Below are 23,584 nucleotides of genomic sequence, written 5' to 3' on the forward strand. Positions count from 1 at the left end.
GGGCAGGAATAGCAGGTCAGAGATGGTGGATTAGTGAGCTCGTGGTGCGCTAACAGAGCATTACTTTTCTTTGACATGAAAGAGTTTACACACCACCTTATCTGGTTCCTGTGTTTACAGACGACTGTTGACAATGGCTGATATGCAGCGTGATAAATGCAGTTTGATTTACAGGGGAGACAATACAGCATTATGTGAGCCAGGGACACTTAAGACTGGAGTAACTGTGATATGAACACAGGCCAAATTTATGTGTGCGTGTTGAAGAGGGCAAACAGCTCCAGAGTATGTTTGTCAAAGCCTTTGGATGAGGCTCCGAAATGCTTGGCTCCCTTTCAGATGCTGGATCACTCGCTGATAATAGAGACACAGTTTGGATGCTGCTGCCAGTTTGTGGTTATTAAAAGATACATATTCAACAAAAACTGCAGCGTACAGAAAAAGAAATATATACAAATGCAAATGATTTATCATCTAGATGCTGTTAATTTAACCTATGGAATCTCATTCAATAATTAATATCTATTGGCATATGACCCTATATGCCATACAGTAAACAGCATGTCTCATAACTATGTATGAGATCTTGTAGTCAGCTAATATATGGCTGAAAGGCCCAGAGACAAGCCCTGGGTCTTAATAAATCAGCCATATCTAATGAACCCCCTAATTGTGATTTACAGCCTGCAAGCCCAGTGCTGCGATGGAGAGAGACATGGCTTAAAAGAGAGAGAGAGAGAGAGAGAGAGAGAGAGAGAGAGAGAGAGAGGGAGGGAGGGAGGGAGAGAGGGAGAGAGGGAGAGAGAGGATGGGTGTATCCTCGTCCAGCGCAGCACCAGGCAAAAAAGAAGCACTGCTTTATTAAAAGCGCTGCTCCCTTCCAGCAACTGTGAAATTCTTGCGTGAGTCTCATGAGAGGTTTGTCCAGATATGATACTTAATGCGATAAAAATCAGAACAGCTGGACGAGTAACCGTTACACTCACAGCCCAACCATCGACAGAGAGACAGAGGAGGGCGGGGGGGGGCGGGGGGGGTATGGATATTTATATATTCACTTACAGTAGTACAACTCGTCCCAGGTTCTTCTTTAAAAAAAGTGCCATTTATTGTTTGTGGTGTTGTTGAGTTGTTCTGTTGTTGGTCAGTTTTTTGCGCTGCTTTTGCCATACAATTCTTCTCCTATTTATTCCAAGCTGTAACTCAAAACATGCGGCGCGTTGTTTCAGTGCCAGAATATTTTTCTCATTAAAGAACCATCGGCATCGGCCTTTTTATAAACCATTCGTACAATACAGTCACTTCTGTTTTAAATGCTACTGTGTTGTTTCTATTGATGCAACCCAGCAGCAGAATAGAAAGTTATTGATATGAAAGTTTTACTGCCTGATGCACAGTTGCCAGACTTTCCACTCTTTACGTCACGTCATGTTGGGCTGAAAAACCCCACCTTAGTCTTAAACATTTGCCCTGATTCAAGGGCTTAGGCCCATGTGAATAACAGCTGCTGTGATTGGCTAGATTAACACCTTACATGGCTCGGTCTTGTGAACAATGTATATTCGCTGCTAAAGGACAATGGATACCTTGTGCGGTATAGAGAGACTCTGACCTCGTAGCACACACTCTCACTTTTCCACACTCAAAGCTGTGACAGTGTGTGTATGTGTGCTTTTACATGCTTTTTACATGCTCTTGTATGTAAGCATGACTTATTCACTTTGCCAACCCCGCTTTTTTTCAGCCAGTGTGAACTGGCCTCAGGGCTGCCTCTTCAGTGTTTCTCTTAACTGAATATAGGCTTCTTGTCCACGGTATCAGATACATCTTATCAGCTCACACATAACTGTTTCGAATCACACAGCATGTTTCCCATAATACACACATACAGCTAAACACACTCACATACTCTCTATAATGTCTGGGTTCAACAAGACCAGGGGACACGCCGTGGAAAGGATTAGTCTGGATTGTGACAGCTCGACATGCCGAGGGACACTGACATGCCTCCTGCCGCCAAACAAGACAACTGCTCCTGGACAGGAGAAGTTTTAATGGTGCTCCACTGCTGGTTCAGCATTACCTCCCACTTAGTAGCCTCTCTTGTCCACAGTTTATGACTGGGAGTTCAATAGACAGAGCTTCAGTTCTATCTTATATCATCATTAAAACAAACCAGGATGTGACAACGGATAAAGACTATCATGTGATTTTGTTCTTAAATATTTTCAGATGTATCAGAATAACCAAAGTTAATTTTCTAATTTTTTAAATTGGAGAGTTTTATCTTTATCATTCTCAGTTTTCTCCCCTCTTTGGTCATTTGCCTTGCGGCACAAGGGAAAACCTACAAAACTGATGTTAAAAATGCAAAAATAGAGCTCTCAACCTTTTAACAAAGCAAATGGAATAACAACGTTAGTTATCAAAAAGCAGTAGTAAAAATTTAACTGCCTCTAGATCTAATTTTGCTGTGTTGCACTTACTGTAAAACCATCTGGGCAAGAGTGTCACACAAACTCGTGATGTGTTAAAAATGTAATTACATTCCTACACATCCCCCCCACCCCCACCCCCACCTCCTCCTGACATTTCTGTATATGTGGCAGAGTTATACACTGCCAAAATGAGTGGAAATTAAATCTTGTGTTCTGAGCACAGATGACTTGTTAGAACCATCTGTACACATTACAGATTCAGGCCGGTCAATAATTGAATAAAAATATGTTGTTTATCAACCAACCAAAAGTAGCATGCCTCTGAATAATGCAGCCATTTCATGCTAACAAAGCTGAGGAAATCCTCAAAGCTCTTTCTCAGATAGGGAACAAAGCTCATTGTCAGAGGATAGAGAGGCAACTGGGATTACAATGGGGGCATCCAGTGAAACGACTTGTCAGTCCTAATCTGGGATTAGCAGGCTTTCGCGCCTCCTGGGCGCTCTAAAAGCCACCTGTTTGGATGCTCCTGCAGATGATGTTACACCCTAGAGCTTCTTGTTTGATTCTAATTCTTTTGTTTACAATAAAGTTTTAGATGAATTTGTTTTTATGTTATGAAGATTCAAATACATTCAAATGAATTCAAAAATCTAGTTTTTGTAGATTAGTTTGAATTTGCTAAAAATAAAAGTTGTGCATTCATTAATTCAGTATTTATTAATTTCACTCTACACCAGAGGCTCCAGTAAATTCCTGTACATTTGTTGCCCCTTTAGGATTGTAGTGATTTTTTTATTGTAATTAGGAACATGTGAATGATGCCTTTACTTTCTTTTATGTTTGTCACCAAATCAACAATTGAAACTAAGAATTGAGATTTATTATAACTGCTCTCTACTTTTGTGTTTGAGAGTGATTGAGTCCCTCTGTGCCATCAGATCATCTTAACTCAACAATCCATGAAGTATAAATGTGAAGCAGGGATGGACAAATGCAGTAAATTAACAACGCTGCAGAAGAACAGTAAACATGGCCGACTGATGATTGTTCTCAGCTGCAGTGAGACCCATGAGTCCTGTAATGATTTATTGAAACTCACTTTTTTTTCTGCTGCTAGCCTCAGGGCTAATGCAGTCACTCTGAAAAATGTGTGAGGGCAGCTGTCGTATTGCCACAGGCTTCTATCATGACTTTCTACTGTTGATGTCACCCTGAAATAGACTTCCAATGACACTTCTGGAACTTAACCCTTTGCAAAATTATCCTGCTCTCATTGCTTAATCAGCTTAATCTATTTGACATAAAGCACAGCAAACATAATTACATTGCTTTGGTGCTTTATAAAAATATCCACTTGCATCTTCTTTTTTAACAAATATTGATTTAGATTCTTTTCTATACTTTTATATTATATCATGTATCTCAAAATCATTTGATGTTTTCCTTCCCTGGAAAATGTGTAACCATAGTTTTGTCTCTTTTCTTAAGATAATAGGATTTCCTCTTGTTTACAGCCTCTGTCAATATTTGTAGAGGTCCAACACAGCTTAAAACTTGTGTAACAAGCTTATTTGTGCATCACAGTAGCATTATGTTCGTCCCCAAAGAGGTCAAAGCTAACCAGTGTGATAATAAGGATAGTAGCTTGAAGTGAGAGGACAGGTGGCGGTCTGGTACTACACTTGCTCCTGCTGATAAACAGCGTATTACCTCCAGTAAGATGTTTGTACAAATGGCGTGCTCTGTGCACTTTAAGCTGATATATATCAGAGGTGAAAAGAGGTGAGGAGAAAGAGATATGATAGAGAGAAGGATAGCAGAGTGTCAATGTAAAGATTTAAATGAAGAAAGAAGACGCACAAGATGTTGACTGTCCATGGGCTTTTACATCATTGTTGATGGAATAAAATAAGGAATAAAAGATCCCTCGTGTCTTTTAAATGTCCTATCGTTGAAATATTTTAGTAGCTTATTTATTTGTTAGTTTATAATGGCTTCTTATCCTCAAAGGTTTTTTTTATAATCGTTATTTTATTTCATAAATATTGTTATTTATGTTCAAACCCTCTTCAAGAAAACTTTCCAGTCAAGGTTGGAGACGGTGGCCTATTCGCTGATCAGAAATTACACTATAAAGTGTAATCACTGATGTATGTCTAAACACAGATGATGTCTGATATACTTTTAAGGCATCATTTAACCTTTACTCATGGTATAGGTATATATCATTTTGAAACTACTCCTGATTGGTGTAAGTATTGTTTTCAACAATTCTTGAAATAATCACTGGAGTTCCTCAGGGTTCTAGTGTTGGGCCTCCTCTATTCTCGGTGCTACTGTTCTATGATTGTTTTTAATCCATATACTATATCGTGTCAAACAATTTCCACTTGGGTTTTTCTTTTTATTGTTATGCTGGGGTTATATAGATGTAATAATACTATATCACTTGAACACTTCAGTGATTTTATTGAGTTAGATACTGATTTAACCAAGGGGATGTTCTTTGGGTAAAATGCAAATTGAGAACATATTTGTCAAGCTCTAGTCCCATTGAGTGTAAACTTCAAACCAGAGGTTCCACAGATTAGCAACATAACCACATGACCCATTGGAGCTAAAATCTCCAAGACTCCCCACCAGATAGTAGGATTCATAAAATATCTTGCAAGTGGCAAAATGTTTTTAAGAGCAATTTCATGCATCTTTGACCACCTATTTACAGATATTTTTTTAGCTATCAACATACAAAGATATCTTGTGCTGATTCGTTTTTTAATTTATATTAAGTACTGTTCTATGTCTGCTGTTTTATGATGTCTGTTTATGTGTTGGCATATCTACCCGGACAATGTGGTCTACTTTAAGGATTAAGAGACAAAATGTTCACACTGACTAGGTCTTCTAACTACTGTGGGCAGGACTTAGCAGACAAACAGTCCTTTTGAGCCATTGAGTGTTGACTTTGGTCTTCAATGGTTTCTTCAGCGGTTTACTCTGTATCGTTGCCATGAAGTAGATAAATGTATATGTGTACTGTATTTGTGTTAGCTAGGGGTGTGTTCATGTGCCAGGAAAAATAACAAGCACAAGGGAGGGTGTTGGTCAATAAGGCCGCTTCTGGATTTCTGGGGGTCTGCGGTTTTGGTCCAGCATCACCCTAGGTACAGAGCCTGAACACAGAGACCAAGCATAGTGGTGTGTGTTTACGCCCACTGTACAAACGACGCATTCATCATTTTTTGAGTGCTCCATCATTGGCTTTAATTGAGATTTTCCATCGGCAGGACTAATGGAGACATCAGACCCCATGTTTGCTCCAGGTGTCCTTCTGATGAGAGACAAAATCCTTAAATTACAAAGTTTGTACGTGTTATGAATAATGAAAATTCTGTGAATTTCTCCCCACATTTCCCCCCGTGGTACAAGGAGTATGTTGTTGCAATTTTCTATCAAGACTTATTTCAAAACAAAATATTATACCACCTATTTCTATCAAAACTTTGACTTGCTTTATAGGAGAACCCAGAAAACAATATTATGAATGCTATTAGCCACCTTCAAACCTCTGCTTGTATTATTTTAAGAATTGAACAGTTTTCACCATTATTGCCTAATAAAATGTTATTATCTCAAAATAAGAACAAATTTTAAGATTTACCTGACAGGAGTGTTGGGTGATGACCATTCTTTGGTGCCATCACCCTGTGGAATCTAGTGCAATGTGGCTGTACCACTGACCTAGTGACTAACATGTTTATATTGGTGTGGTGTGTCTGCCTTGCACCTCCCAGACATTACGTGACAGTCAAACACAGTGGGTAGTACTGTGATATCTTTTTCCTCTAATTTAAAAATCTCTGGTCAGCTGTGGCGACTCTTAGGGGTGAGCAATACAGATCAAAATTTCTCTCTATCTATGGTTTATTTAACTTTAATACTAAATTTCACAAATTTATACTTCCTGTAAATTTAATTTAGAAACTAGTTATTAATAAAATAACCAAATAGGAACATTTGCCTAATATAACAGTTCCTCTGTTTATTCCAAACAAACTCTTGATGATGTTGATGATGGAAACATGAAATGTAACTCAATCATTTATGAAATATGAATATTTGGTTATTTTAGAAGGAACTGTAGAATTTATTTAGTTAAAACAGAAAAACTACCAATATTAAAGTTTTTCAAATGGAAACTGTTTCATAATGTCATTGTTTTTGAATGAAATTGCTCAGTTCATTAATAGTTAATTCAGTCATGCTCTCTACCGTGTCTGAATGCTTCCCCTGCCCATCCCCTCTGACTGCCCTGTGGTTGTAAATATTTTCTAATGAGGTCAATACATAGAGCTCCTCAGTGTAACATACTGATTGTCACACAATGACTTGTGTTTACCTGAAACTGGTGAAAGGATTTGGTGTGACGGCTGATTGATGTGCACACTTTTCTGACCCGACCATCTTGCACAGCATCCGCCCTCCTCTTACCTCCCTTCATTGTTTCACTTAAGTCATGAGAAGGTCAGAGAATACCCTCAGTTGCATGCGATAAGCACCTACAGCTTTGACACAGAGCAGCTACTTGTTGGCTCTGCTGGCTACAGAGCTAAAGAGTCCATGTTAATGGGCTGGAATTTCAGAAAACAAAACTGCTTTTCTTGCCATTACGGCAGTGACGCAATGGGCCAGTTTGGGGGTAACTGGTGTTGCTATTGAACGTGTCTATTTTGAGCAAAAGAGCCGGGACGAGCGAATCTCTAGGAGAAAACAGGGCACCGTGTGTGTGTGTTCACATTCCACATATCTGACCTATGACAGTGCCCTCTGTTTGCAGTGCTGTGCGATGATCTAATGAGAGTCCAGACAGACCCAAGATTTAGTAGCTGGGAGAGTCGTTCTCATACGAGGCCAATTCTCCTCAAGCTTTTTTTTTTTTTTTCATTTAGCCTATTTATCCAGGGAAAGTAACTGAGCACACATGTTCTTTTTAGCAGCGCCCTGCTGCTTGTTCACACCTGGGAGTCGCTCGGTACAAGACGCACAGACGTCTACTGATGGCCCCAAAGCAACATCACTGCAGCAATTACATCTGAAAGAAGTGGAGGCAACTTGATAGATGCTATCAAGTTGCATCATGGGAAGTGTAGGATAAATCATTTTCTATCTCTAATTAAAGCTCTGAGAGAACATCAGGATATCTCACCCTCGGATTCTTCAATTTTGACCTTTCTTTTTTGACTCTGCCTGTTTTGAGTCCTTCAGTTTACACTCAACTGCTGAAGTATGTCCCTTTAAAAATGATTGTGGTTTATAACAACTTTAATCTTGTTTTTGTAAGTTTAGCCATCATTTCAGTTGGTTATGGTACCATTGTGCTCAAAAAAGTAATTGCTTATATCTTGGAACATTGATAAAAAGAAGTCTGATGGGACCATTACACATGTTTTAAACAAACCTCTGCAGGTTAGTCAAACTTATTAGGGCAAGAAAACATCAGCTAATAGTAAAATTATGAGCCAAACTGTGAGCTGTAAACAACAGCTGCATTTTAAAGACTGACTTCCTGGTTAAACTTTGACCTATCGCACTTGCCAAAGTTTGCTTGCACTTTTTTTATGTAGTGAGGGATTATTTCCAACACAATGGGTGTGTTCATTTTCCAAATACAATGATAATATTATAGCTAAACAAGCTGACAGCTCACAGACTTTGTCAGAGCAATTTGACTGTCACCAGATCTCAGCAGTTAGTTTGGTGAGTTTAGTGTCATTGGTACAGAGAGGAATGACAAAGCTGTTGAAATAAACCAACACTACCTACCTAAAAGCTACCTAAAAAGGATTCCACCCATAATATAATATTTTTCAGTGGTTTAGCATGTGTTGCTACAGTTTCTGCTAGCTAATACAGAGCGCTCCTCTGTGTTTCTATTTAAACCATAAACAGCCTCTCTTTGCTCTCTTTCACCATATTTTCTGTCCAACAGACAAACAATTCCAAGGAAAAGTCCTCGGTTTTCTTTTTCCCCGTATTCTTTCTCTCCTCTCATTCTCTGTCTCTCTTTCTCTTTGGTATTTCCCACTTCCTCAGTTCTATCCAGCTGGGACGGCTGGAGATTTTACACCCAATTGGTCGAGTCGGAGGCCTTTGTTGGAGCCCTCCTCTCGCTCCACAAGTGGCAGAAGGGACCTGAGTTGTGAAAGGCGCTTTGTGTACTGTTTTTCTAAGAGGGGGCCCTCTCTCTCCTGCTCTCATCTGTCACAGGTCCCTCTCCGTCCATGCTCCACAATGCCTGATTGTTTCTGCCAAGTCGCCAGGTTCCAGGCCAGATCTGAACAACGCTTTCCTGCCAAATTCTGACCCCGGTTTTCGTTTTTCTTCCACTCACAAAAGGATTCTAAGTTGCTGTCCATGTTTTAGAGGGAGACTTAGCCATAGCTGTCCACCAGCAGCAGTGTGCTCAATGTGTCTCTGAGTTAAGATTTCTCATAGTCAACAAAGGGAGCCAAATGCTCAAAGAGAACAGTAAGTAATATTGCTGAGAATACTTCATCATGATTGTTTATTACTTTATACAACGTGCATTCAGCTTGGATTTTCTCATCAGGCTGCTAACTGTGCTTGTGGGATAATCTTCCAAACTTCACACTCATAAAAACATTAAAATGTATGAGGATGAAAAATCATAATTCTTCCCTCAACAGTGCGGACTGTGTTCAGTTATCAAAAAGGCCATCTCACCAGTATCACTTTCCAAGAAATATTTTAGACAGGACAACGGCTTTCAGGGGAAAGAGTGGATGTTTTCCTAGATGTCTGACAATATGAAAAGACTTTTGGAGAGCCTCAAGGCAGTGTGTGAGAAAAATGAATTTGTTTTTCAGCTGTCAGTGTAACATCATAGTCACATTACTGTTTTACTGAGAGCGTCTCCGTGTATCCAAACTCATGCTTCAGTTGGTCTCGCTGGGAGAAAGTTGCCTCCTCTGCTACAATCGCTCAATTTTTCCCTGTGTCTCAGTAGGGAAGCACCTGATATTGCCAGGCATAAGAGATGCAGTCAGATTTTTTCAGAAATTAAGACAAATAAAAGCTTATTTACTTATGCATCTTGCAGTATTATATCAAAGGGAACATCGCTTCACCATAAAATGCTGTTTAAACTAACAATCTGAACTGTTGTGTTGTTGTATGTTTCTGCAAATGGTACAGTTGTGTTTTAGTGGTTGCTGACATTGCAAAATACAGAAGAGTATCTCTGTTTTTCTTCATGTCATGACAATAACAGCTGCAGGCTGATGGCAACACATACAGCAAATGGGCTGGATGGGACTTCCTCTTGTTATTTTTGTGTTGATTTATAGTTAGCTTTTGTCTTTGTCCAAACTTGTTTGCTGTATTGAAAACACCTCATAACCATTCATCCTAAACCTAACAGGTCATATAACAAAAAACTAGCAGCTGGTAAACTCAGTCCAGATAGATTATTGTTAAAGTTTAAAGGTCCCACCTTTACAGTGTTTTATTTGAAGTGTTGATCCATAAGAAGATATATTTGTAGTTTTAAGAACCAAAAACCATCTCAGTGTAGTTTTACAGCTTCTCTCTCAGACTTCTCTGCTCTTGTAACAACAGGTCAGTCAGCCAATCAGAAGAGAAGAGGCCTTGAGTCTCTCTTCTGATTGTCTCACTGACCTGTTTCTGAGTGATCAAATAAAAAATATAGCAGATTTCAGGTAAATCGCTCAGAGAAACCAAATCCTGCAAAGTTGGATGGTGGGTCCAGGTGGATGGGGTTTGGGGCATGGCTGAGAGTGGTGACTGCTTTGTTGTGACATCATAAAGTTACAGAAGTCCTGATTGCTCGTTTTAAGGCTCAGTTTCTGAATACAGGCTGTGTGCATTTCTCCATGGACTGAGCACTTTGATACTTTCACAGTATTAATATAGAATCTAGACCTGCTTTATAATCAAAAAACATGGACATCTACCTTTATACTATTTGGGACCTTTAACATTTCCCACAATGGAGTTAACTGTTCTTCTTTGCCTGATAATGAGTGTGTGAGGTAAACTGTTTTCCTGTAGCAACCAATCACAAAAGGCCTTATGGCATGCTTACCAACAAACCCCGGTGCTGTTGCATGATGAAACCATATCAGTGGCAGCAAGTTATGAGGCTGGGCATTCCTGGCCATATGAGACACCAATTCCAAGAAACCAAGTCTTAAGCTCCCCTGTAAACACAGCACCAGCAATATTGTCAGCTAAATATAGGCTCTCCTCTGTCTTCTCCCTCCCCCCCTGCTCCCCATCGCTCTCTCATCGCTCCAGTGTGGATTGCACGACTTGATCGTGGATTAGTGATTTGCTGTTTGTTGGTTGTCTGGGGTCTTATAATCTCATGTACTTATGCCACTGTGTAAAATAACGAAGGTCTGGAGAAATTCAAACCTCTGGCCGACAGCTGCCGCTATTTCAGCCATTCAAATCAGGCGTGTGGGTGGAGCGTGGCACCGACGGGAAGTTGTAAAAATAAATAAATACATTATTTCCCAATGAAGCTTTAAAGCAAAAACATGCTAAAACTAATGCAAAGTCAAACTTAGACTTCACAAAGACATTAGAAGACATTACTCTAACTATTTGTTATCACTCCCAAGAACAGCGGAGGTCTCATCAAGTGTTGAAGTCTGGTGGTTAAAAAAAAAGAAAAAGAAAGAAGAGCTTTTTTTTGTAACAAATCCAAAAATCTGTCCATAATTCTAACTATGCAAAAAGTCAAAACATGCTCAACAGAAAAAGCATAAAACATCTTATTGTTATGTGATTATCCTGCTCCAAAAGGCTGAAACTTTACACACATTTCAGTAGTGGTGTCAAGTTACTTTCAGTAATACAGTAATTCTGAAACTTGTAGGATGCTGAATTGGAATTGTAACATCAGTAACTCCTCTGTTAGATTTCTAAAGAGGAAAAAAGCTGTAGACACAACACAGACATATTAGGTGTGTCCCAATTTAAGGGGCCGCTTCCTTTGGAGGCTGGATAAGAAGACCGATGGCGTCACAGCAGCATGACTAGGCTGTCCAATTTCGAAGACTCCTTCAAATGCAGCCTTCCTTTCCTGAGATCCAACAGGTGGATCCTTCGTGGCCCAATTATCCCAAGAATTATTGCACGCCGGTAATGAAAATAATATGGCAACAAACAACACTGACAGAGATCTTGAGGATTACACTTTTAAATGTAAATATTGGGTTTCAGCTCCGTTCAACAGCTAATGGTACAACTGTTAAAACCAAGGGCCTTAAAACCTCAAGTTTTTGTGAAAAAAAGAAACGTGGTCAAGGTTGCTAGGCGACAGGAGCTGAGCTTTGTGACGCAAGGGTAAGGGCGGGCACAGCTGGTGTCTCGTTTCGGTTCAGCCTTCGCAGTCTGTATAGGCTACGAATTGGGACACAGCTGTTGTAAACTTGAAGTTAATATGGAGAACTTGTTAGCGAACAGTTGCTTACTTACACATTGACGAGACAGAGCAACATTAGCATTCATTCAGAGTTTTTCTGGCCACCTGATGAATGGAAAGTCCATTATTCTCTCTCTTTTTGTCTCCACCAACTCCCGAGGGAAATATCTGGATGTTTCGCCGCTATGTTCCACTTTTTTAATAGTTTTTCACTCAAAACAGCTGCATCTGGAAGCAGCACTGATGAGAGTCGACCAAAACTGTGTGGCTGTAAAAATCAAAACAATGAGCTGAAAGATGCTAAAATGTTCCAGAGAGCTGAGAGGAACTGCAGAGCCGGGTGATAATCATCTGTGGGTTTGTCCTTATGAGGAAACTCTTTCGTGTGCAAGTAGATATTTGATCCCTTTTTAATATAAAAATATTGATTACAGCAGATTTGAGCTTGTGCTGTCGTTTGGGCCAACTTACAGTGAGGTAATGGTGGAATAAGCTTCAATCCCCTTACGTCCAACTTTGGGAACAGTGTAGCATGCAAAGGTCAGAATCACAGTCATCCAGAGGCCCTGTGACGATGACGTTAGAGAGAAATACTGGAAACTGAGTATAAATGAGAGAAATGATTGGGATTCTTTCTGCAGAAGAAAATAGTATCACAGATGGTTTTCGATCTAGAGGAGGAGGTGACGTAGTTAGGACGGTGCACTATTAATGGTTCTGCAACATCTTCAGGTCACAGTGGAGCGAGTCTCAGCTTTCATGCCATGACTCGATCCTGCCCTCGTCTGATTTAAGCTGCAGTCTGACACAGGTAGTAAAAGACAGAACATCATGACCCTCAGAATCACTTTGAAAAAAAAAAAAAATTTAAATAAAAACCTCACATGGAAATGAGCTTTTTCATACGCCGCATCACAACTCATTCACTCAAACTGTACATTCAGATGAACAAATAGCTTCTTATGTGAGTTTTCTCCAGCAATTAAAGACCACACAGCTTGCACACACACACACACACACACACACACACACACACACACACACACACACACACACACACTTCTCCTGCTTATTCACCTTGATTCAGTCTCTATTGTGCTGCTTTTATACATTTTCTCTTCATATTCATATTTTCTCTTTCAGTCTGCTTCACTGTGGCGTTTGGTTTCACTCTGTTATCTCACTCTTTATCAACTCCAACTTTAAATGATGTACCTTCACCACAGTGTCTGTGGGGGGGCCATTCTTTCTGTGGCCCTGCTCTTCCCCCTCAGACATTTGAGTGAGTGTCAGATTTATGTTGAAGGGCACCCAGGAGGCTGCATTTTTCAGAGATTGACAGCCTGCCCTGATTTACTGAGCGCTTACACTGAAGTAGAAATCTGTTTAACTTCACAGAAGGAGGTTGTGTGTGTGTGTGTGTATGTGTGTATGGGAGGTGTGTGAGAGGTGTGTGGATGGGGGCACTGTTTTCAGGAATCAGAGCAAAAACAATTCCTGTCAGTCTGACACCCTTTTTGTTGGAATATCTGCTTTGTCATTTATCACTTAGTAATCTGGTGTGGATGTGTGTGTTTTGGTGGAGCTGTTTGTGTGTTTGTGTTTGTGTATTATCACTAACAAGGACCAATTAGCGTCGTAAGGACAGAAAGATGAGGGAAATCCTTTAAAGTTGGCCTGTGTTTAGGTTTAAAATTTGAATTTCGGGTTGAGTTCAGCTGCTGCAGAGGAGAGTTTCAGGGAATAAAGGAGGCCAATGAAAGTCCTCATAAGTATAGTGTAACAAAGGGAAGTCATTACAGTAAATGATGTATTAGCCTAATGACACTCCCAGCCTGCGGCTTACTTTAGAAAAAAGAGAGATTTTTCCACTGAATCTCAGCAGCTCAGCATCTGCTTTTTTAACAGCTCTGAGGTGATGAGAGGCCTTGATGCTGCTCAATAGATTAATAGATTATCCCTATGGCAGGATGTGCTGAATGTGAGTGTGTGTGAGAGAGGAAGATTCGTCATCAGTCGTTACTATCATTTATTTAGTATTATATAAATGTGATATATACTTTAAGTTTAGTGTGTGTGTGTGTGTGTGTGTGTGTGTGTGTGTGTGTGTGTGTGTGTGTGTGTGTGGGCTGTAATCACATCTTCAGCAGTCATGTTTGCTTGGTTGCTCACTTGTTAGAACGCATACCATTTAGGCTTAGTTCTTGCCGCAGGGGCCCAGGTTTGAGTCTGGCCTGTGGCCCTTTGCTGGGTGTCATTGCCCCCCACCCCCACCCCTTCTCTCCCCAACTTTCCTGTCTCTCTCTCTCACTGTGACTACAATAAAGGCAAAAACCCAGAAAAAAATAACTTAAAAAAATGTGGTTCTGAATTAACTATTCAAATGCATGTTTGTGAAGTCTCCAACAATTTAGTTGTGGTCTGACTCAGCGGTGAACAAAAATGACAAAGTTAGGAGTAATATACAGACTGTTAATTTACTATAACCCAGCTGCAGCAATGGCAGCAGTGAAGAACAACTCTTTTATACAGCAGACGTTACTATTGGCCACAATTTATGAAGCACAGTTTATGAAGATGATTATAAAGTCCCTCCATCTATCCAGTTACAGACTAAAACAACACACTTTTTACAACCATTTATGGAAATATTCTCAAAACTAGTAATAAATAAAAATCTACCAAGTATGTTAAGTATGTGTTGAGTCAGATATATATTTTAATGTGTGTGTGTGTTTTTTTTTTTAAATAAAATTAAACTTTAAACAGTAGAACCAGCAATTGATAAAAACACAGAAGCAAGATACTTACAGCAAATGCAGCAGATTAACGTGTGATTTGACTCAGGTAAAAATGCAGGTTTCCTTTAATAACTGCACAGCTATAGACTACAGTAAAAATTAAGACTACACTTTGACTTGATGCACAAAAGCACAGAGAAAACAAAATATAGAAATATGTTAACTGTAAAAAGGTAGAGACATACAGTACTTGATGTGTGTCAGTATCTGTTCAACAGCCCCGTCAAGGCTTCAAGGAGGGTTTTGGTGACAGTATCACTGGCGATCAATTTCTCTCACTTGTTATCATTATGAGATCAGCAGCACAAGTTTAGACCTCCTCTCCTCTCCTCTCCTCTCCTCTCCTCTCCTCTCCTCGCCGCTCCTCAATTAAAATGTTCATTTTTTTCTCCTTCACAGAATGATGTCTTCCATGCGAGCAACGCCTCCCTTTCACCCACCGTCTGAGGAAGAGGAAGCGATAGGTCAGGACAACGCGGCCTGGGCCAAAGAAGAGCGAGAGGGCCCGAAGGAGACGCCGTCGCCCTCCTCGCATGACCAACCCCACCCCGACGAGCTGCAGCCCGTCAGAGAGAAACCCACGGATATTGAGTGGGAGAGCGTCGGGCCCGCTGCGATGGTGAGGAGTGAATTACACACGGAGCTTAGAAAGTGACCATATCTTATCTTGAGATATGTTCCTATAACTCAAATCCATAAAACAAACGTGGTTAGTGTGTGTACACAGTGTACACACTCAGGGCACACGGCTCATAAAGCACTCATGGAATACATGCAGGAGTTCACGGGGTGTGCAAATTCCCATGCATAATGATGATTGTGCACAATTGAGTGCACACACACACACACTTAAATGCATTTATACACAAACACATACTGGACAACCACAAACTCACACAAGAGTGGTTCCTCTCTGGTATGTGTGCTGCAGGCAGTGCTGCAGCCAGCCCAGTGAGAGTTCTCCTCCAGAGAGATATACCCCATGGTTCTTCTAATCTCCACAGCCTGTTGTGTGTGTGTGAGAGAGAGAGAGAGTGTGTGTGTGTGTGTGTGTGTGTGTGTGTGTGTGTGTGTGTGTGTGTGTGTGTGTGTGAGAGAGAGAGAGAGTGTGCGGTGAGGTGTTCTTGGCTTTAGTTTCTGTTTGTCCCTAATGGACAAGGTGTGTTTGACTTCAAGGGAAAGTTCTGAGACTAAAGTTTCCTTAAGTGTCAGTGTTGTGAGAGCAGGGCTGTTACGATACACCGGTACTGACCATAACTGTGATATTTGAAAAATGAAATATTGATATTGTGTTATTAATACACATGATAATATGGTGATAGCAGATGGTAGGCCTCGTTGCTCTTTTGTCATCTGGTTATCTTTTAATGATCCATTAAAGGAGCTATTTGTAAGTTTTGCTGTTGCTTCATAGCTAGCGTTAGCATCAGCAGCGGTTTACTTACCAGTCTAGAGGAAACGCTGCAAGATCAGCATCAAACTTCATTCCTTTACTTAAAGCAACAACAGTGTTACATGCTAACCGGCTAGCTCCAGCCCATCTCACCATTTTCCGATAGCGACTCACTGTAGCCTCTAACCTGCCCTTAAGATGTAGCGCTGCTCAGAGGGTTTAACCTCTTGTCTTGTAAAAGCAACAATGGCTGAAGTTCATGTCAAGCAACAATCACCACCATCTGATCCTGACAAGAAACCATGTTCACAGGTTTAAACATTAGAAATTGTCAGGACCATGAAGGCAGGAGGAGGAGAAAATGGCAGCACCACACTTATAATAGAATATAAAAGACTGAGATGGAAGATGGAAAACGTCATAATTTCTCTGTTTATCCTTAAATCACCTGCCTCAGTGTAACAGCTCATACACTGACCCAAGCTTTTGAAGTAAATATTTTTCATTTTGACATTAAGTTTACCTATTACCTTTACATCCACTGTGAGATCCAGTGAAGCGACCAGATCAGGGTTTAGTGCCTTCCTCAAGGACAATTTACAACATCACAGGTTTAGTCATGTGCATGCATTGTCTCCTGCACAGAGTGTATATGTGACCTTTGGGTTTATAATTCGATCTGACCATCACACTGTCCTGCCTGCATCATGCCGCTTGTGTAACTCCGGGGCGGCGTTATGTATGGACCTGAAAACTCACACCTGAACAATCCACGAGTGACACACTATCTTCTAATCCTCATTACAGAGGCATCTTCCGCTTAAAGACAAAGTGCACAACAGGGCCTCCTGGAACCATTTCAAGGGCGTCTTAAGATCGTGCTGTTAGCCAAAGCCCCTTGTCTTTGAAACATAAGCCTCCTAAAGTTCTTGGAGATCCCCCCCACTCTGTAAGGGGAGGAGAAAGCGTCCAGAAATAGCTCTGGTGTTAGAACACCTGTGCTAAAGTGTCTGTTGTGTGGGACAATGTGGTCGTCCTGAAGGGCTTATCGTCTTGGTAAATATAGACTCCTTGTGCCTCTTGCTTAACTCATAACCCAGTGGAGCAAACAGCAGCAGGGAATAAACACTGTGGTCATGCAGAGCAAAATAGAAAGGACCATTAAATATCTATCATCCACGATCAACACGTCTGAAGTTACTGGCTTTGTGTTATCTTCACTGAAACAGGAAGTAAACAGGAAAAAATGTCTTGTCTAAATGTTCAGTTACTTCATATTTACAGACCCATGTCTAAATTATAGCATATGTCAGTGATCAATTCAGTTATGTCTTCTAGCAGGTTAGTGCGCCCTCAGACAACCGTCTTTAAATGCTGAGCAAGAGCCAAGCTAACTGTGATTCCATTATACTTTTTATTTATTTTATTCAAATTATTTAAATCGTTTAAACCAATTTACTTATCTGTGTATTTGTGACACCTGTGACATCCTCAGCTTTTCTCTCTGTTGGCATTTCTTACATTTGTGGTGGGCGTTTTACAACTTTATTAAAGAGCTGCAGGCAGAGAGACGACAGGAAGGGAGGGAGGAGAGACAGGGAATGACTTGCAAAATGACAGACATGTATTTTTAATAATAGAATAATAGATACAAGAGTAGGCCTTACCCCTTTAAAGGAATGTAATGAAGTGACACTACAGAGATAGATCAAGTACCGTGATCGTACCGTGATCAACACGTTCTGTCAGTAGCAAAATGCAATCTTAAACTTGACCTTTCCACAAGTCACGCCAGCTGGCCCCTGCTAAAGTGAAGCACAGCGAAACATGCGTCCACTAAATCCATATGAATACTGTGGGGATGCACAATAAAGAGGTGTAAGAGATGTTTGATGTTTGTTTTGGTACAAAAATCTAAAATCAAAAGCCCTGCACAGCTTCTGACTGTGAACTCTCGCGTGCTGATTTTTCCCCAGGATAATGAGAGCAGTAAAGGCTGCTCAGTCTACTCCTACCGGACTAACTCTACCTCTCCGCACAAGCCAGAGGAGTGTTCCCGTGATCGCGGGGAGCCCATGATCGGCCTCGCGTTCGGGACGCCAGAGCGCCGCAAAGGAAGCCTCGCGGACGTGGTGGACACGCTGAAACAGAAGAAGCTAGTGGAGCTGACTAAGACAGAACAAGACGGTAAGAGGAGCTCTTCAGTTCAGTATGTGCGCATGGGTGTTTGTTACGGGTTTTGACTGTAATGTAAGGCAACACACGCATTTCAGCACTTAACATTCATACATTTACATCAGCTCAGATCTGGATGCTGCAAAGATTTAGCCACTCTTCCACCTGACAATGTTACTGAAGCATGCCGCTGTTCTCAAGTGAAAACCTTGGATCTCCAAAATATGAACTGTGAGAAAGACAGTTTGGATGGCAGTGCATTTTTTTTGGCTTCATCTAAAGGGCTTTAAGAGAGTTTTACTGGATTATAAGGTTTTACAAAATGACGTAGCATCGATCCTTCAACTTATTTGGAAGTAAGAAAATTAGTTAATGGGAGTCAGTGGCAATTTTGGACTAAATGCATCCATTTGAAGGCTTTTTTGATGTTGAAGGAAGAGGTTATATTACTCATTCATTTTACACATTTGGATTTCCCTTCCTGGCACTGAAAATCATAAACCTTTAATTGAAGTATGTTTGGCTTTTACATTTTAGGGAGAATAATTTATTACATAAGAGCAGAATAAGCAAGTAACCGGAAGTCGCACTTGTTGATTCCTCAGTGACAGTTTTTTCGTAGTTGCTTGGAGAGCTGTTTGTTCTGTTGTGCAGCTGAAACGATTGTTACAGCTGTTTTAAAGTATATCAAGTGTTACAGATGAAATCCATTAACAGAACTGACACTGGAACTACAGCGAAGGTGGCAGAACAACCAGAACAGTGCTTTTAATGTCATCCCATCTTGTTGTGTGTTGACAGAACTTTAGATTAATTAATATATATTAATATATCCTGAAACCAACATCTTCGATTTAAGTCATACGGTTACTCCTTAAAGTAGCAGAGGATCATGGATATTTTGTGATACTGAAGTAATTCACTGGCTTTAATTTATATTTGTGTGATGACAGCTTTGGTTTGAACAGACTTTATTTGCACTGTTGGCCAGAAAGTGAGAGCAATCAGACTGAAGAGCCGCACATAAACAGCAAGTAAATGTGCTGGTCCTCAACTGATAATAGTATTTTAGCAAAATAAGATACAGATTTTATCTTTAAAATAACTTTTAACAGTGGCAGTTGTGCTATGTATAGGAAGAAAGGGACTGAAACAGTTTATTCCCTCATATCTGATAGACAGGATGTCGATCATTTACCCCTCACTCGCACTTAAAGCGAAAACAACCTTACCTGTATTTTGTTTTCCCTCTGCGAGCACATCCTCTCCAGAGGATCTTTGAACATCTTAAATTACAACTGAAAGATCCCTAGCTCGTTAGATCACAATATCAATCAGTGAAAACACAGGTTTCCCTTTCTCCTCTGATCTCCACCTCTAACATAGGAAAGCGCTGGAGTCTCCCAGCATGCCTCAGCTTGCCCCTTCCCAACCCCACAGCAAGCCAGATCTAAAACCATCTAACACCCCTCTTTACTGTTATGTGCACATAGTAATTGTGATGATATCAGAGGAGCGCTTGATCTCTCTCATTTAGGGGTTTTACTTTGTTATTGATACAGTGAAGTGGGCCAGAATGGGACAGCCGGAGGCGTAGTACAGTACACAGTGTCTTTAGTTGAAAGATAGGTAGCTTCGCCTCTTATCTACGGAAAATGGTTTGAAAGGAAAAACTTGAGTGTGTGTGTGTGTGTGTGTGTGTGTGTGTGTGTGTGTGTGTGTGTGTCTGTGTGTGAGTGTGAGTGTCTTCAAAAGTGTTGTGACATCTTCCTGTCAAATCAAAGGAGATGTGAGTGGAAAAAATGCTGGGGGACGACTGTAAGTGTGTGTCTTTACAGTCACATGTGTAGGTTTCTCCTTTCCCACCCGAATAACCAGGTTCGACCCTGCTCAGTTTATCTTATTGCTGGTATCTGCACACAGTTAAACATAGTGAAAGGTATCACAACTAGTATTCCTGTTTGCTGCTGTTTGTCTTGTGCAGCGTTATCCAGTCCACCACTGTAAAAATCAACTAAACTTCATTTAGTTTTGTTCATTTTTAAATTATTTAAATTTTTAATTGGATGAGCAAGGCAATACACACTGTACATGTCATGTTCTAAACAAAGGTGATCATCATCAATGTGTTTCCTATTCTCTTGGCTTGTTTTAGAGCAGTGCTTCTCAAAGTGGAGTCCAGGGACCCCCAGGGGTCTTTGAGGGGGTTCCTGGGGGTTCCAGGCAAAAAGGGAATTTTTTTTTCTTTATAATTCTATCTCTATCCATGAGATCCTTTTTTTTTTTTTACACCTTTCCAGTGTTTTATTTGAAGTGTTGATCCATAAGAAGATATATTTGTGGTTTTAAGAACCAAAAACCATCTCAGTGTAGTTTTACATCTCCTCTCTCAGGCTTCTCTCTGGAGCTCTAGTAACAACAGATCAATGAGTCAATCAGAAGAGAGGAGGGTCTGAGCCTCACCAAGCATTCATTGTGTGGCAAAAAATAATGAAGTATGATCCAGATCCAGAAACTAGAAGCATGGTGTTGAATTGAGGTTTCCTTCTCAATGATTTGAGACAGCTTTTAGCTTTAAAATTTAAAAACAAACAAAAACACAGCTGTAAGATAACAGAATATATGAATAAAGAATAATTCAAAGAAAACGTATGCACTGTTCACTGGAGTCTTTCCTGTCTAGTGTGTAAAAACACAAGCTCGTTGCTAGTTGTGCACAAATCCTAACAGATCAGCAGTGGGTTTAACACACACAGATCCACCAGCAGCAGCACAGCCTGAAACATTCCATCCAGTGATGTCCCCAAAAAATGGTTGAGATTTCCTGCACATTTTCCCTCCTCCTTGCAGCCTGCTATTGAGTTTGGCTCATCCTTTGCTAATTAGTGAAGCTGCTATCCCAGAGGACTAACAAGTGGCATTGATCACCCTGCAAACACTTAGCTAAGACAAAAACAAACGAGATAAACATGTGCGATACAGCCAGGCGCACTGAATCATACGCTGTTAGCATGAATAATAACTCCTGTCTGTGGGCCTTGTAAACGTTCATGTGAATTGCTGAGATCCTTGAGGACGCATTGTAAAAACGTCTTTCATGCAGTGCTGTGGCGGTGCGCTTCATTTTGAGCCTCGTGTACTCCTGTGTATAAAGACAGGTACCTCTGCTTTTTTTTTTTTTTTTTTTTTTCCTAATGAGTTTAGTTAAAATGGGAGGAAGTGATCAATAGACGGCTGAGGCTGAATGCTTCATTAAACTGAGTTCTGCTTCACGATGAAAAAGCTCCACAGCCTTAATTTTTTTCTTATTTGTTAATTTGTGTGACTGATTCTTCTTCATTTAATCACACCTTTCTCTCCTTCTCTGTGGTGTTGTCTTTAAATTTCCTTTTTGATGGGATTGCTGTGTCTTTCCCCCCCTTTCTCTTTCTATTCTTCAGCTCCTGCAGCCTTTCAATCCACTCTTGGCACATTTTTGGAATCTCTCTTCAACAGACAACCTTGCTCACGTCCTGATTTAAAGCTTTGTTGTGTGTTATTGGTAAAGGCAAAGCTTTCCAAATTCATAAGCTGTTCGATTTTTTTTTGTGTTATGTTAAAGGAATATAATGCAGGAGTGCAAGGCCATCCTGGTAAATAGGCTTATGTATTGATTGCTGGTGTGACACAGATGAGAGATCATTTTGTCTTTCAAAGCTCCTCGGGTTTTGCTCCCTGTTTGTCCCCCCCCGACTCTTGAGTGGCATGTGTTCACTTAGACTGACACTTAAAACATGGTTTTGTTCAGAGTCCTCTTGCAGTATGACCAGATTTGATCATCGGTACTCACATGGCAAGCACATTAAAGCCTGAACAATGCCGTCCCTCGCCTCGTCCACTGCCTCCTGCTGAAAAGGCTTCAGTCAGCTGAGCTCTCCCAGGTTAGATTGGCTGTATGATCAAATAGAACGGACCCTATTAGCCACTGAGCGCTCACTTAGCCTAACATGGCTGACCCTTTCGTGCACTGTAGCCAGGAGCTAAAGTGTGGATGATGTCGTTGTTAGCCTTTGTGCTGTACTCACCCCCTGTCGGCACACTGTTAGCTGTCCGCCGCTCACAGGAGCCCTAAGTGCCTGTGACAGTTCTAATGAATAGACATGGCCTCGCTTTGCAATGTGGGAGATTTTTTTTTTTTTTTTCCACCCAACTGCCGCCTCAGCTTTTAAAAGCTTTACCAAGAACTCTTTAAGACTCTGTCAGCTAGCTGTATTACCACAGCTGGTTGCTGCAGATACAATCCTTTTTGCCTGTTGACTTTCACAACACACAAGCCGAGAGGGTGGAGGTCCGACGCTTTCGTGACAATTTTGCATTTATGTTGAGTCGTGCCTGTATTGTGCGAAGGTTTAGATACAAAGGCTTGCTGCATACAAAGGGCTTACTCTGTACTGTTAAAGCGCTTAAACTGGTAGGTTGGTTATTGAATAGAGTGTTCAAGGCCAGGATGAGGGAACATCAGGAGGAAAAATGTGGGCACCGGACATGGTGTTGAATGGAAACGCTCCTCCATCCTCTGTCATTTTGTAGCTAAAAATACGAGATAGAGAGGATGGTAAATAAAAGCCTGGAATAAACAGAGAAACAACCCAAACAATAAGCTGTCTCTTAACATAGATAGTCGCCTTGTTAGCATCATTAATCTGAATTCACCTTGTCTCCTTGAGCCCTTCGACACAATGAGGGAAAACGCGGTCAGGAGTGGACACACTTATCAATCCAAAGCATTCTGGGATGCTGCCTGATGGACATTAAACCCAGTGAAGGGTGCAATCAAGCTTCCTTAGCTTGAAATGACTGAATTACAATTATCTGTATTGTTGTGCCTCCATGGGGCCGACCCGCTGATAACGGGGCCCTGGCATGAGCGCAGTGCCCTCGTGCCAACTTAGTCAGCCATCTAATGTGCCTAGAGCAGCTCTGGCGCCTGGCAAACACTTAACATCACTCTAATCCCCCCCCCCCCCCCACACACACACACGCACACACACAACCCCTCCTGAGCCAGTATGAATTACTGTAGAATTCATGTGTTTCATTTGCAAATGAGCTCAGGCTCAATTACATCCCGACTGTACCGCTCCAGAGTGGTTATAAAACAGACACCTGTGTGATTCATTTATGAATTCAACTTAAGTAGTTAGTTTTTAGTCTCAGTCTTAAGGACACATCCTTCTTCTAAAGTTCTAAAATATGATATAAGAACCACACTTTGCTTTTCAGTAGAGAGGTTAAAGCGTGTGGAGGGACAGGAAGGGACGAG

At 40.9% G+C, this 23,584-nt stretch overlaps 1 protein-coding gene across 3 annotated transcripts in view; it reads left to right on the forward strand.

Annotated features, from left to right (window-relative positions):
- LOC111229733 (transcription factor SOX-6-like) overlaps window positions 1-23,584 on the forward strand; it is a 116,923-nt gene that overhangs the window by 27,028 nt on the left and 66,311 nt on the right. For all 3 annotated transcript variants that reach the window (XM_022756198.1, XM_022756199.1, XM_022756200.1), the window contains exons 3-4: window positions 15,114-15,333; window positions 18,084-18,294. In XM_022756198.1, the coding sequence (XP_022611919.1) occupies window positions 15,115-15,333; window positions 18,084-18,294 (430 nt within the window). In that variant the 5' untranslated portion in view covers window position 15,114. The remainder of the gene's footprint in view (window positions 1-15,113; window positions 15,334-18,083; window positions 18,295-23,584) is intronic.

Source organism: Seriola dumerili, unplaced genomic scaffold (assembly GCF_002260705.1).
Source record: "Seriola dumerili isolate Sdu_G_001 unplaced genomic scaffold, Sdu_1.0 BDQW01000242.1, whole genome shotgun sequence".
Classification (NCBI taxonomy): Eukaryota; Metazoa; Chordata; class Actinopteri; order Carangiformes; family Carangidae; genus Seriola; species Seriola dumerili.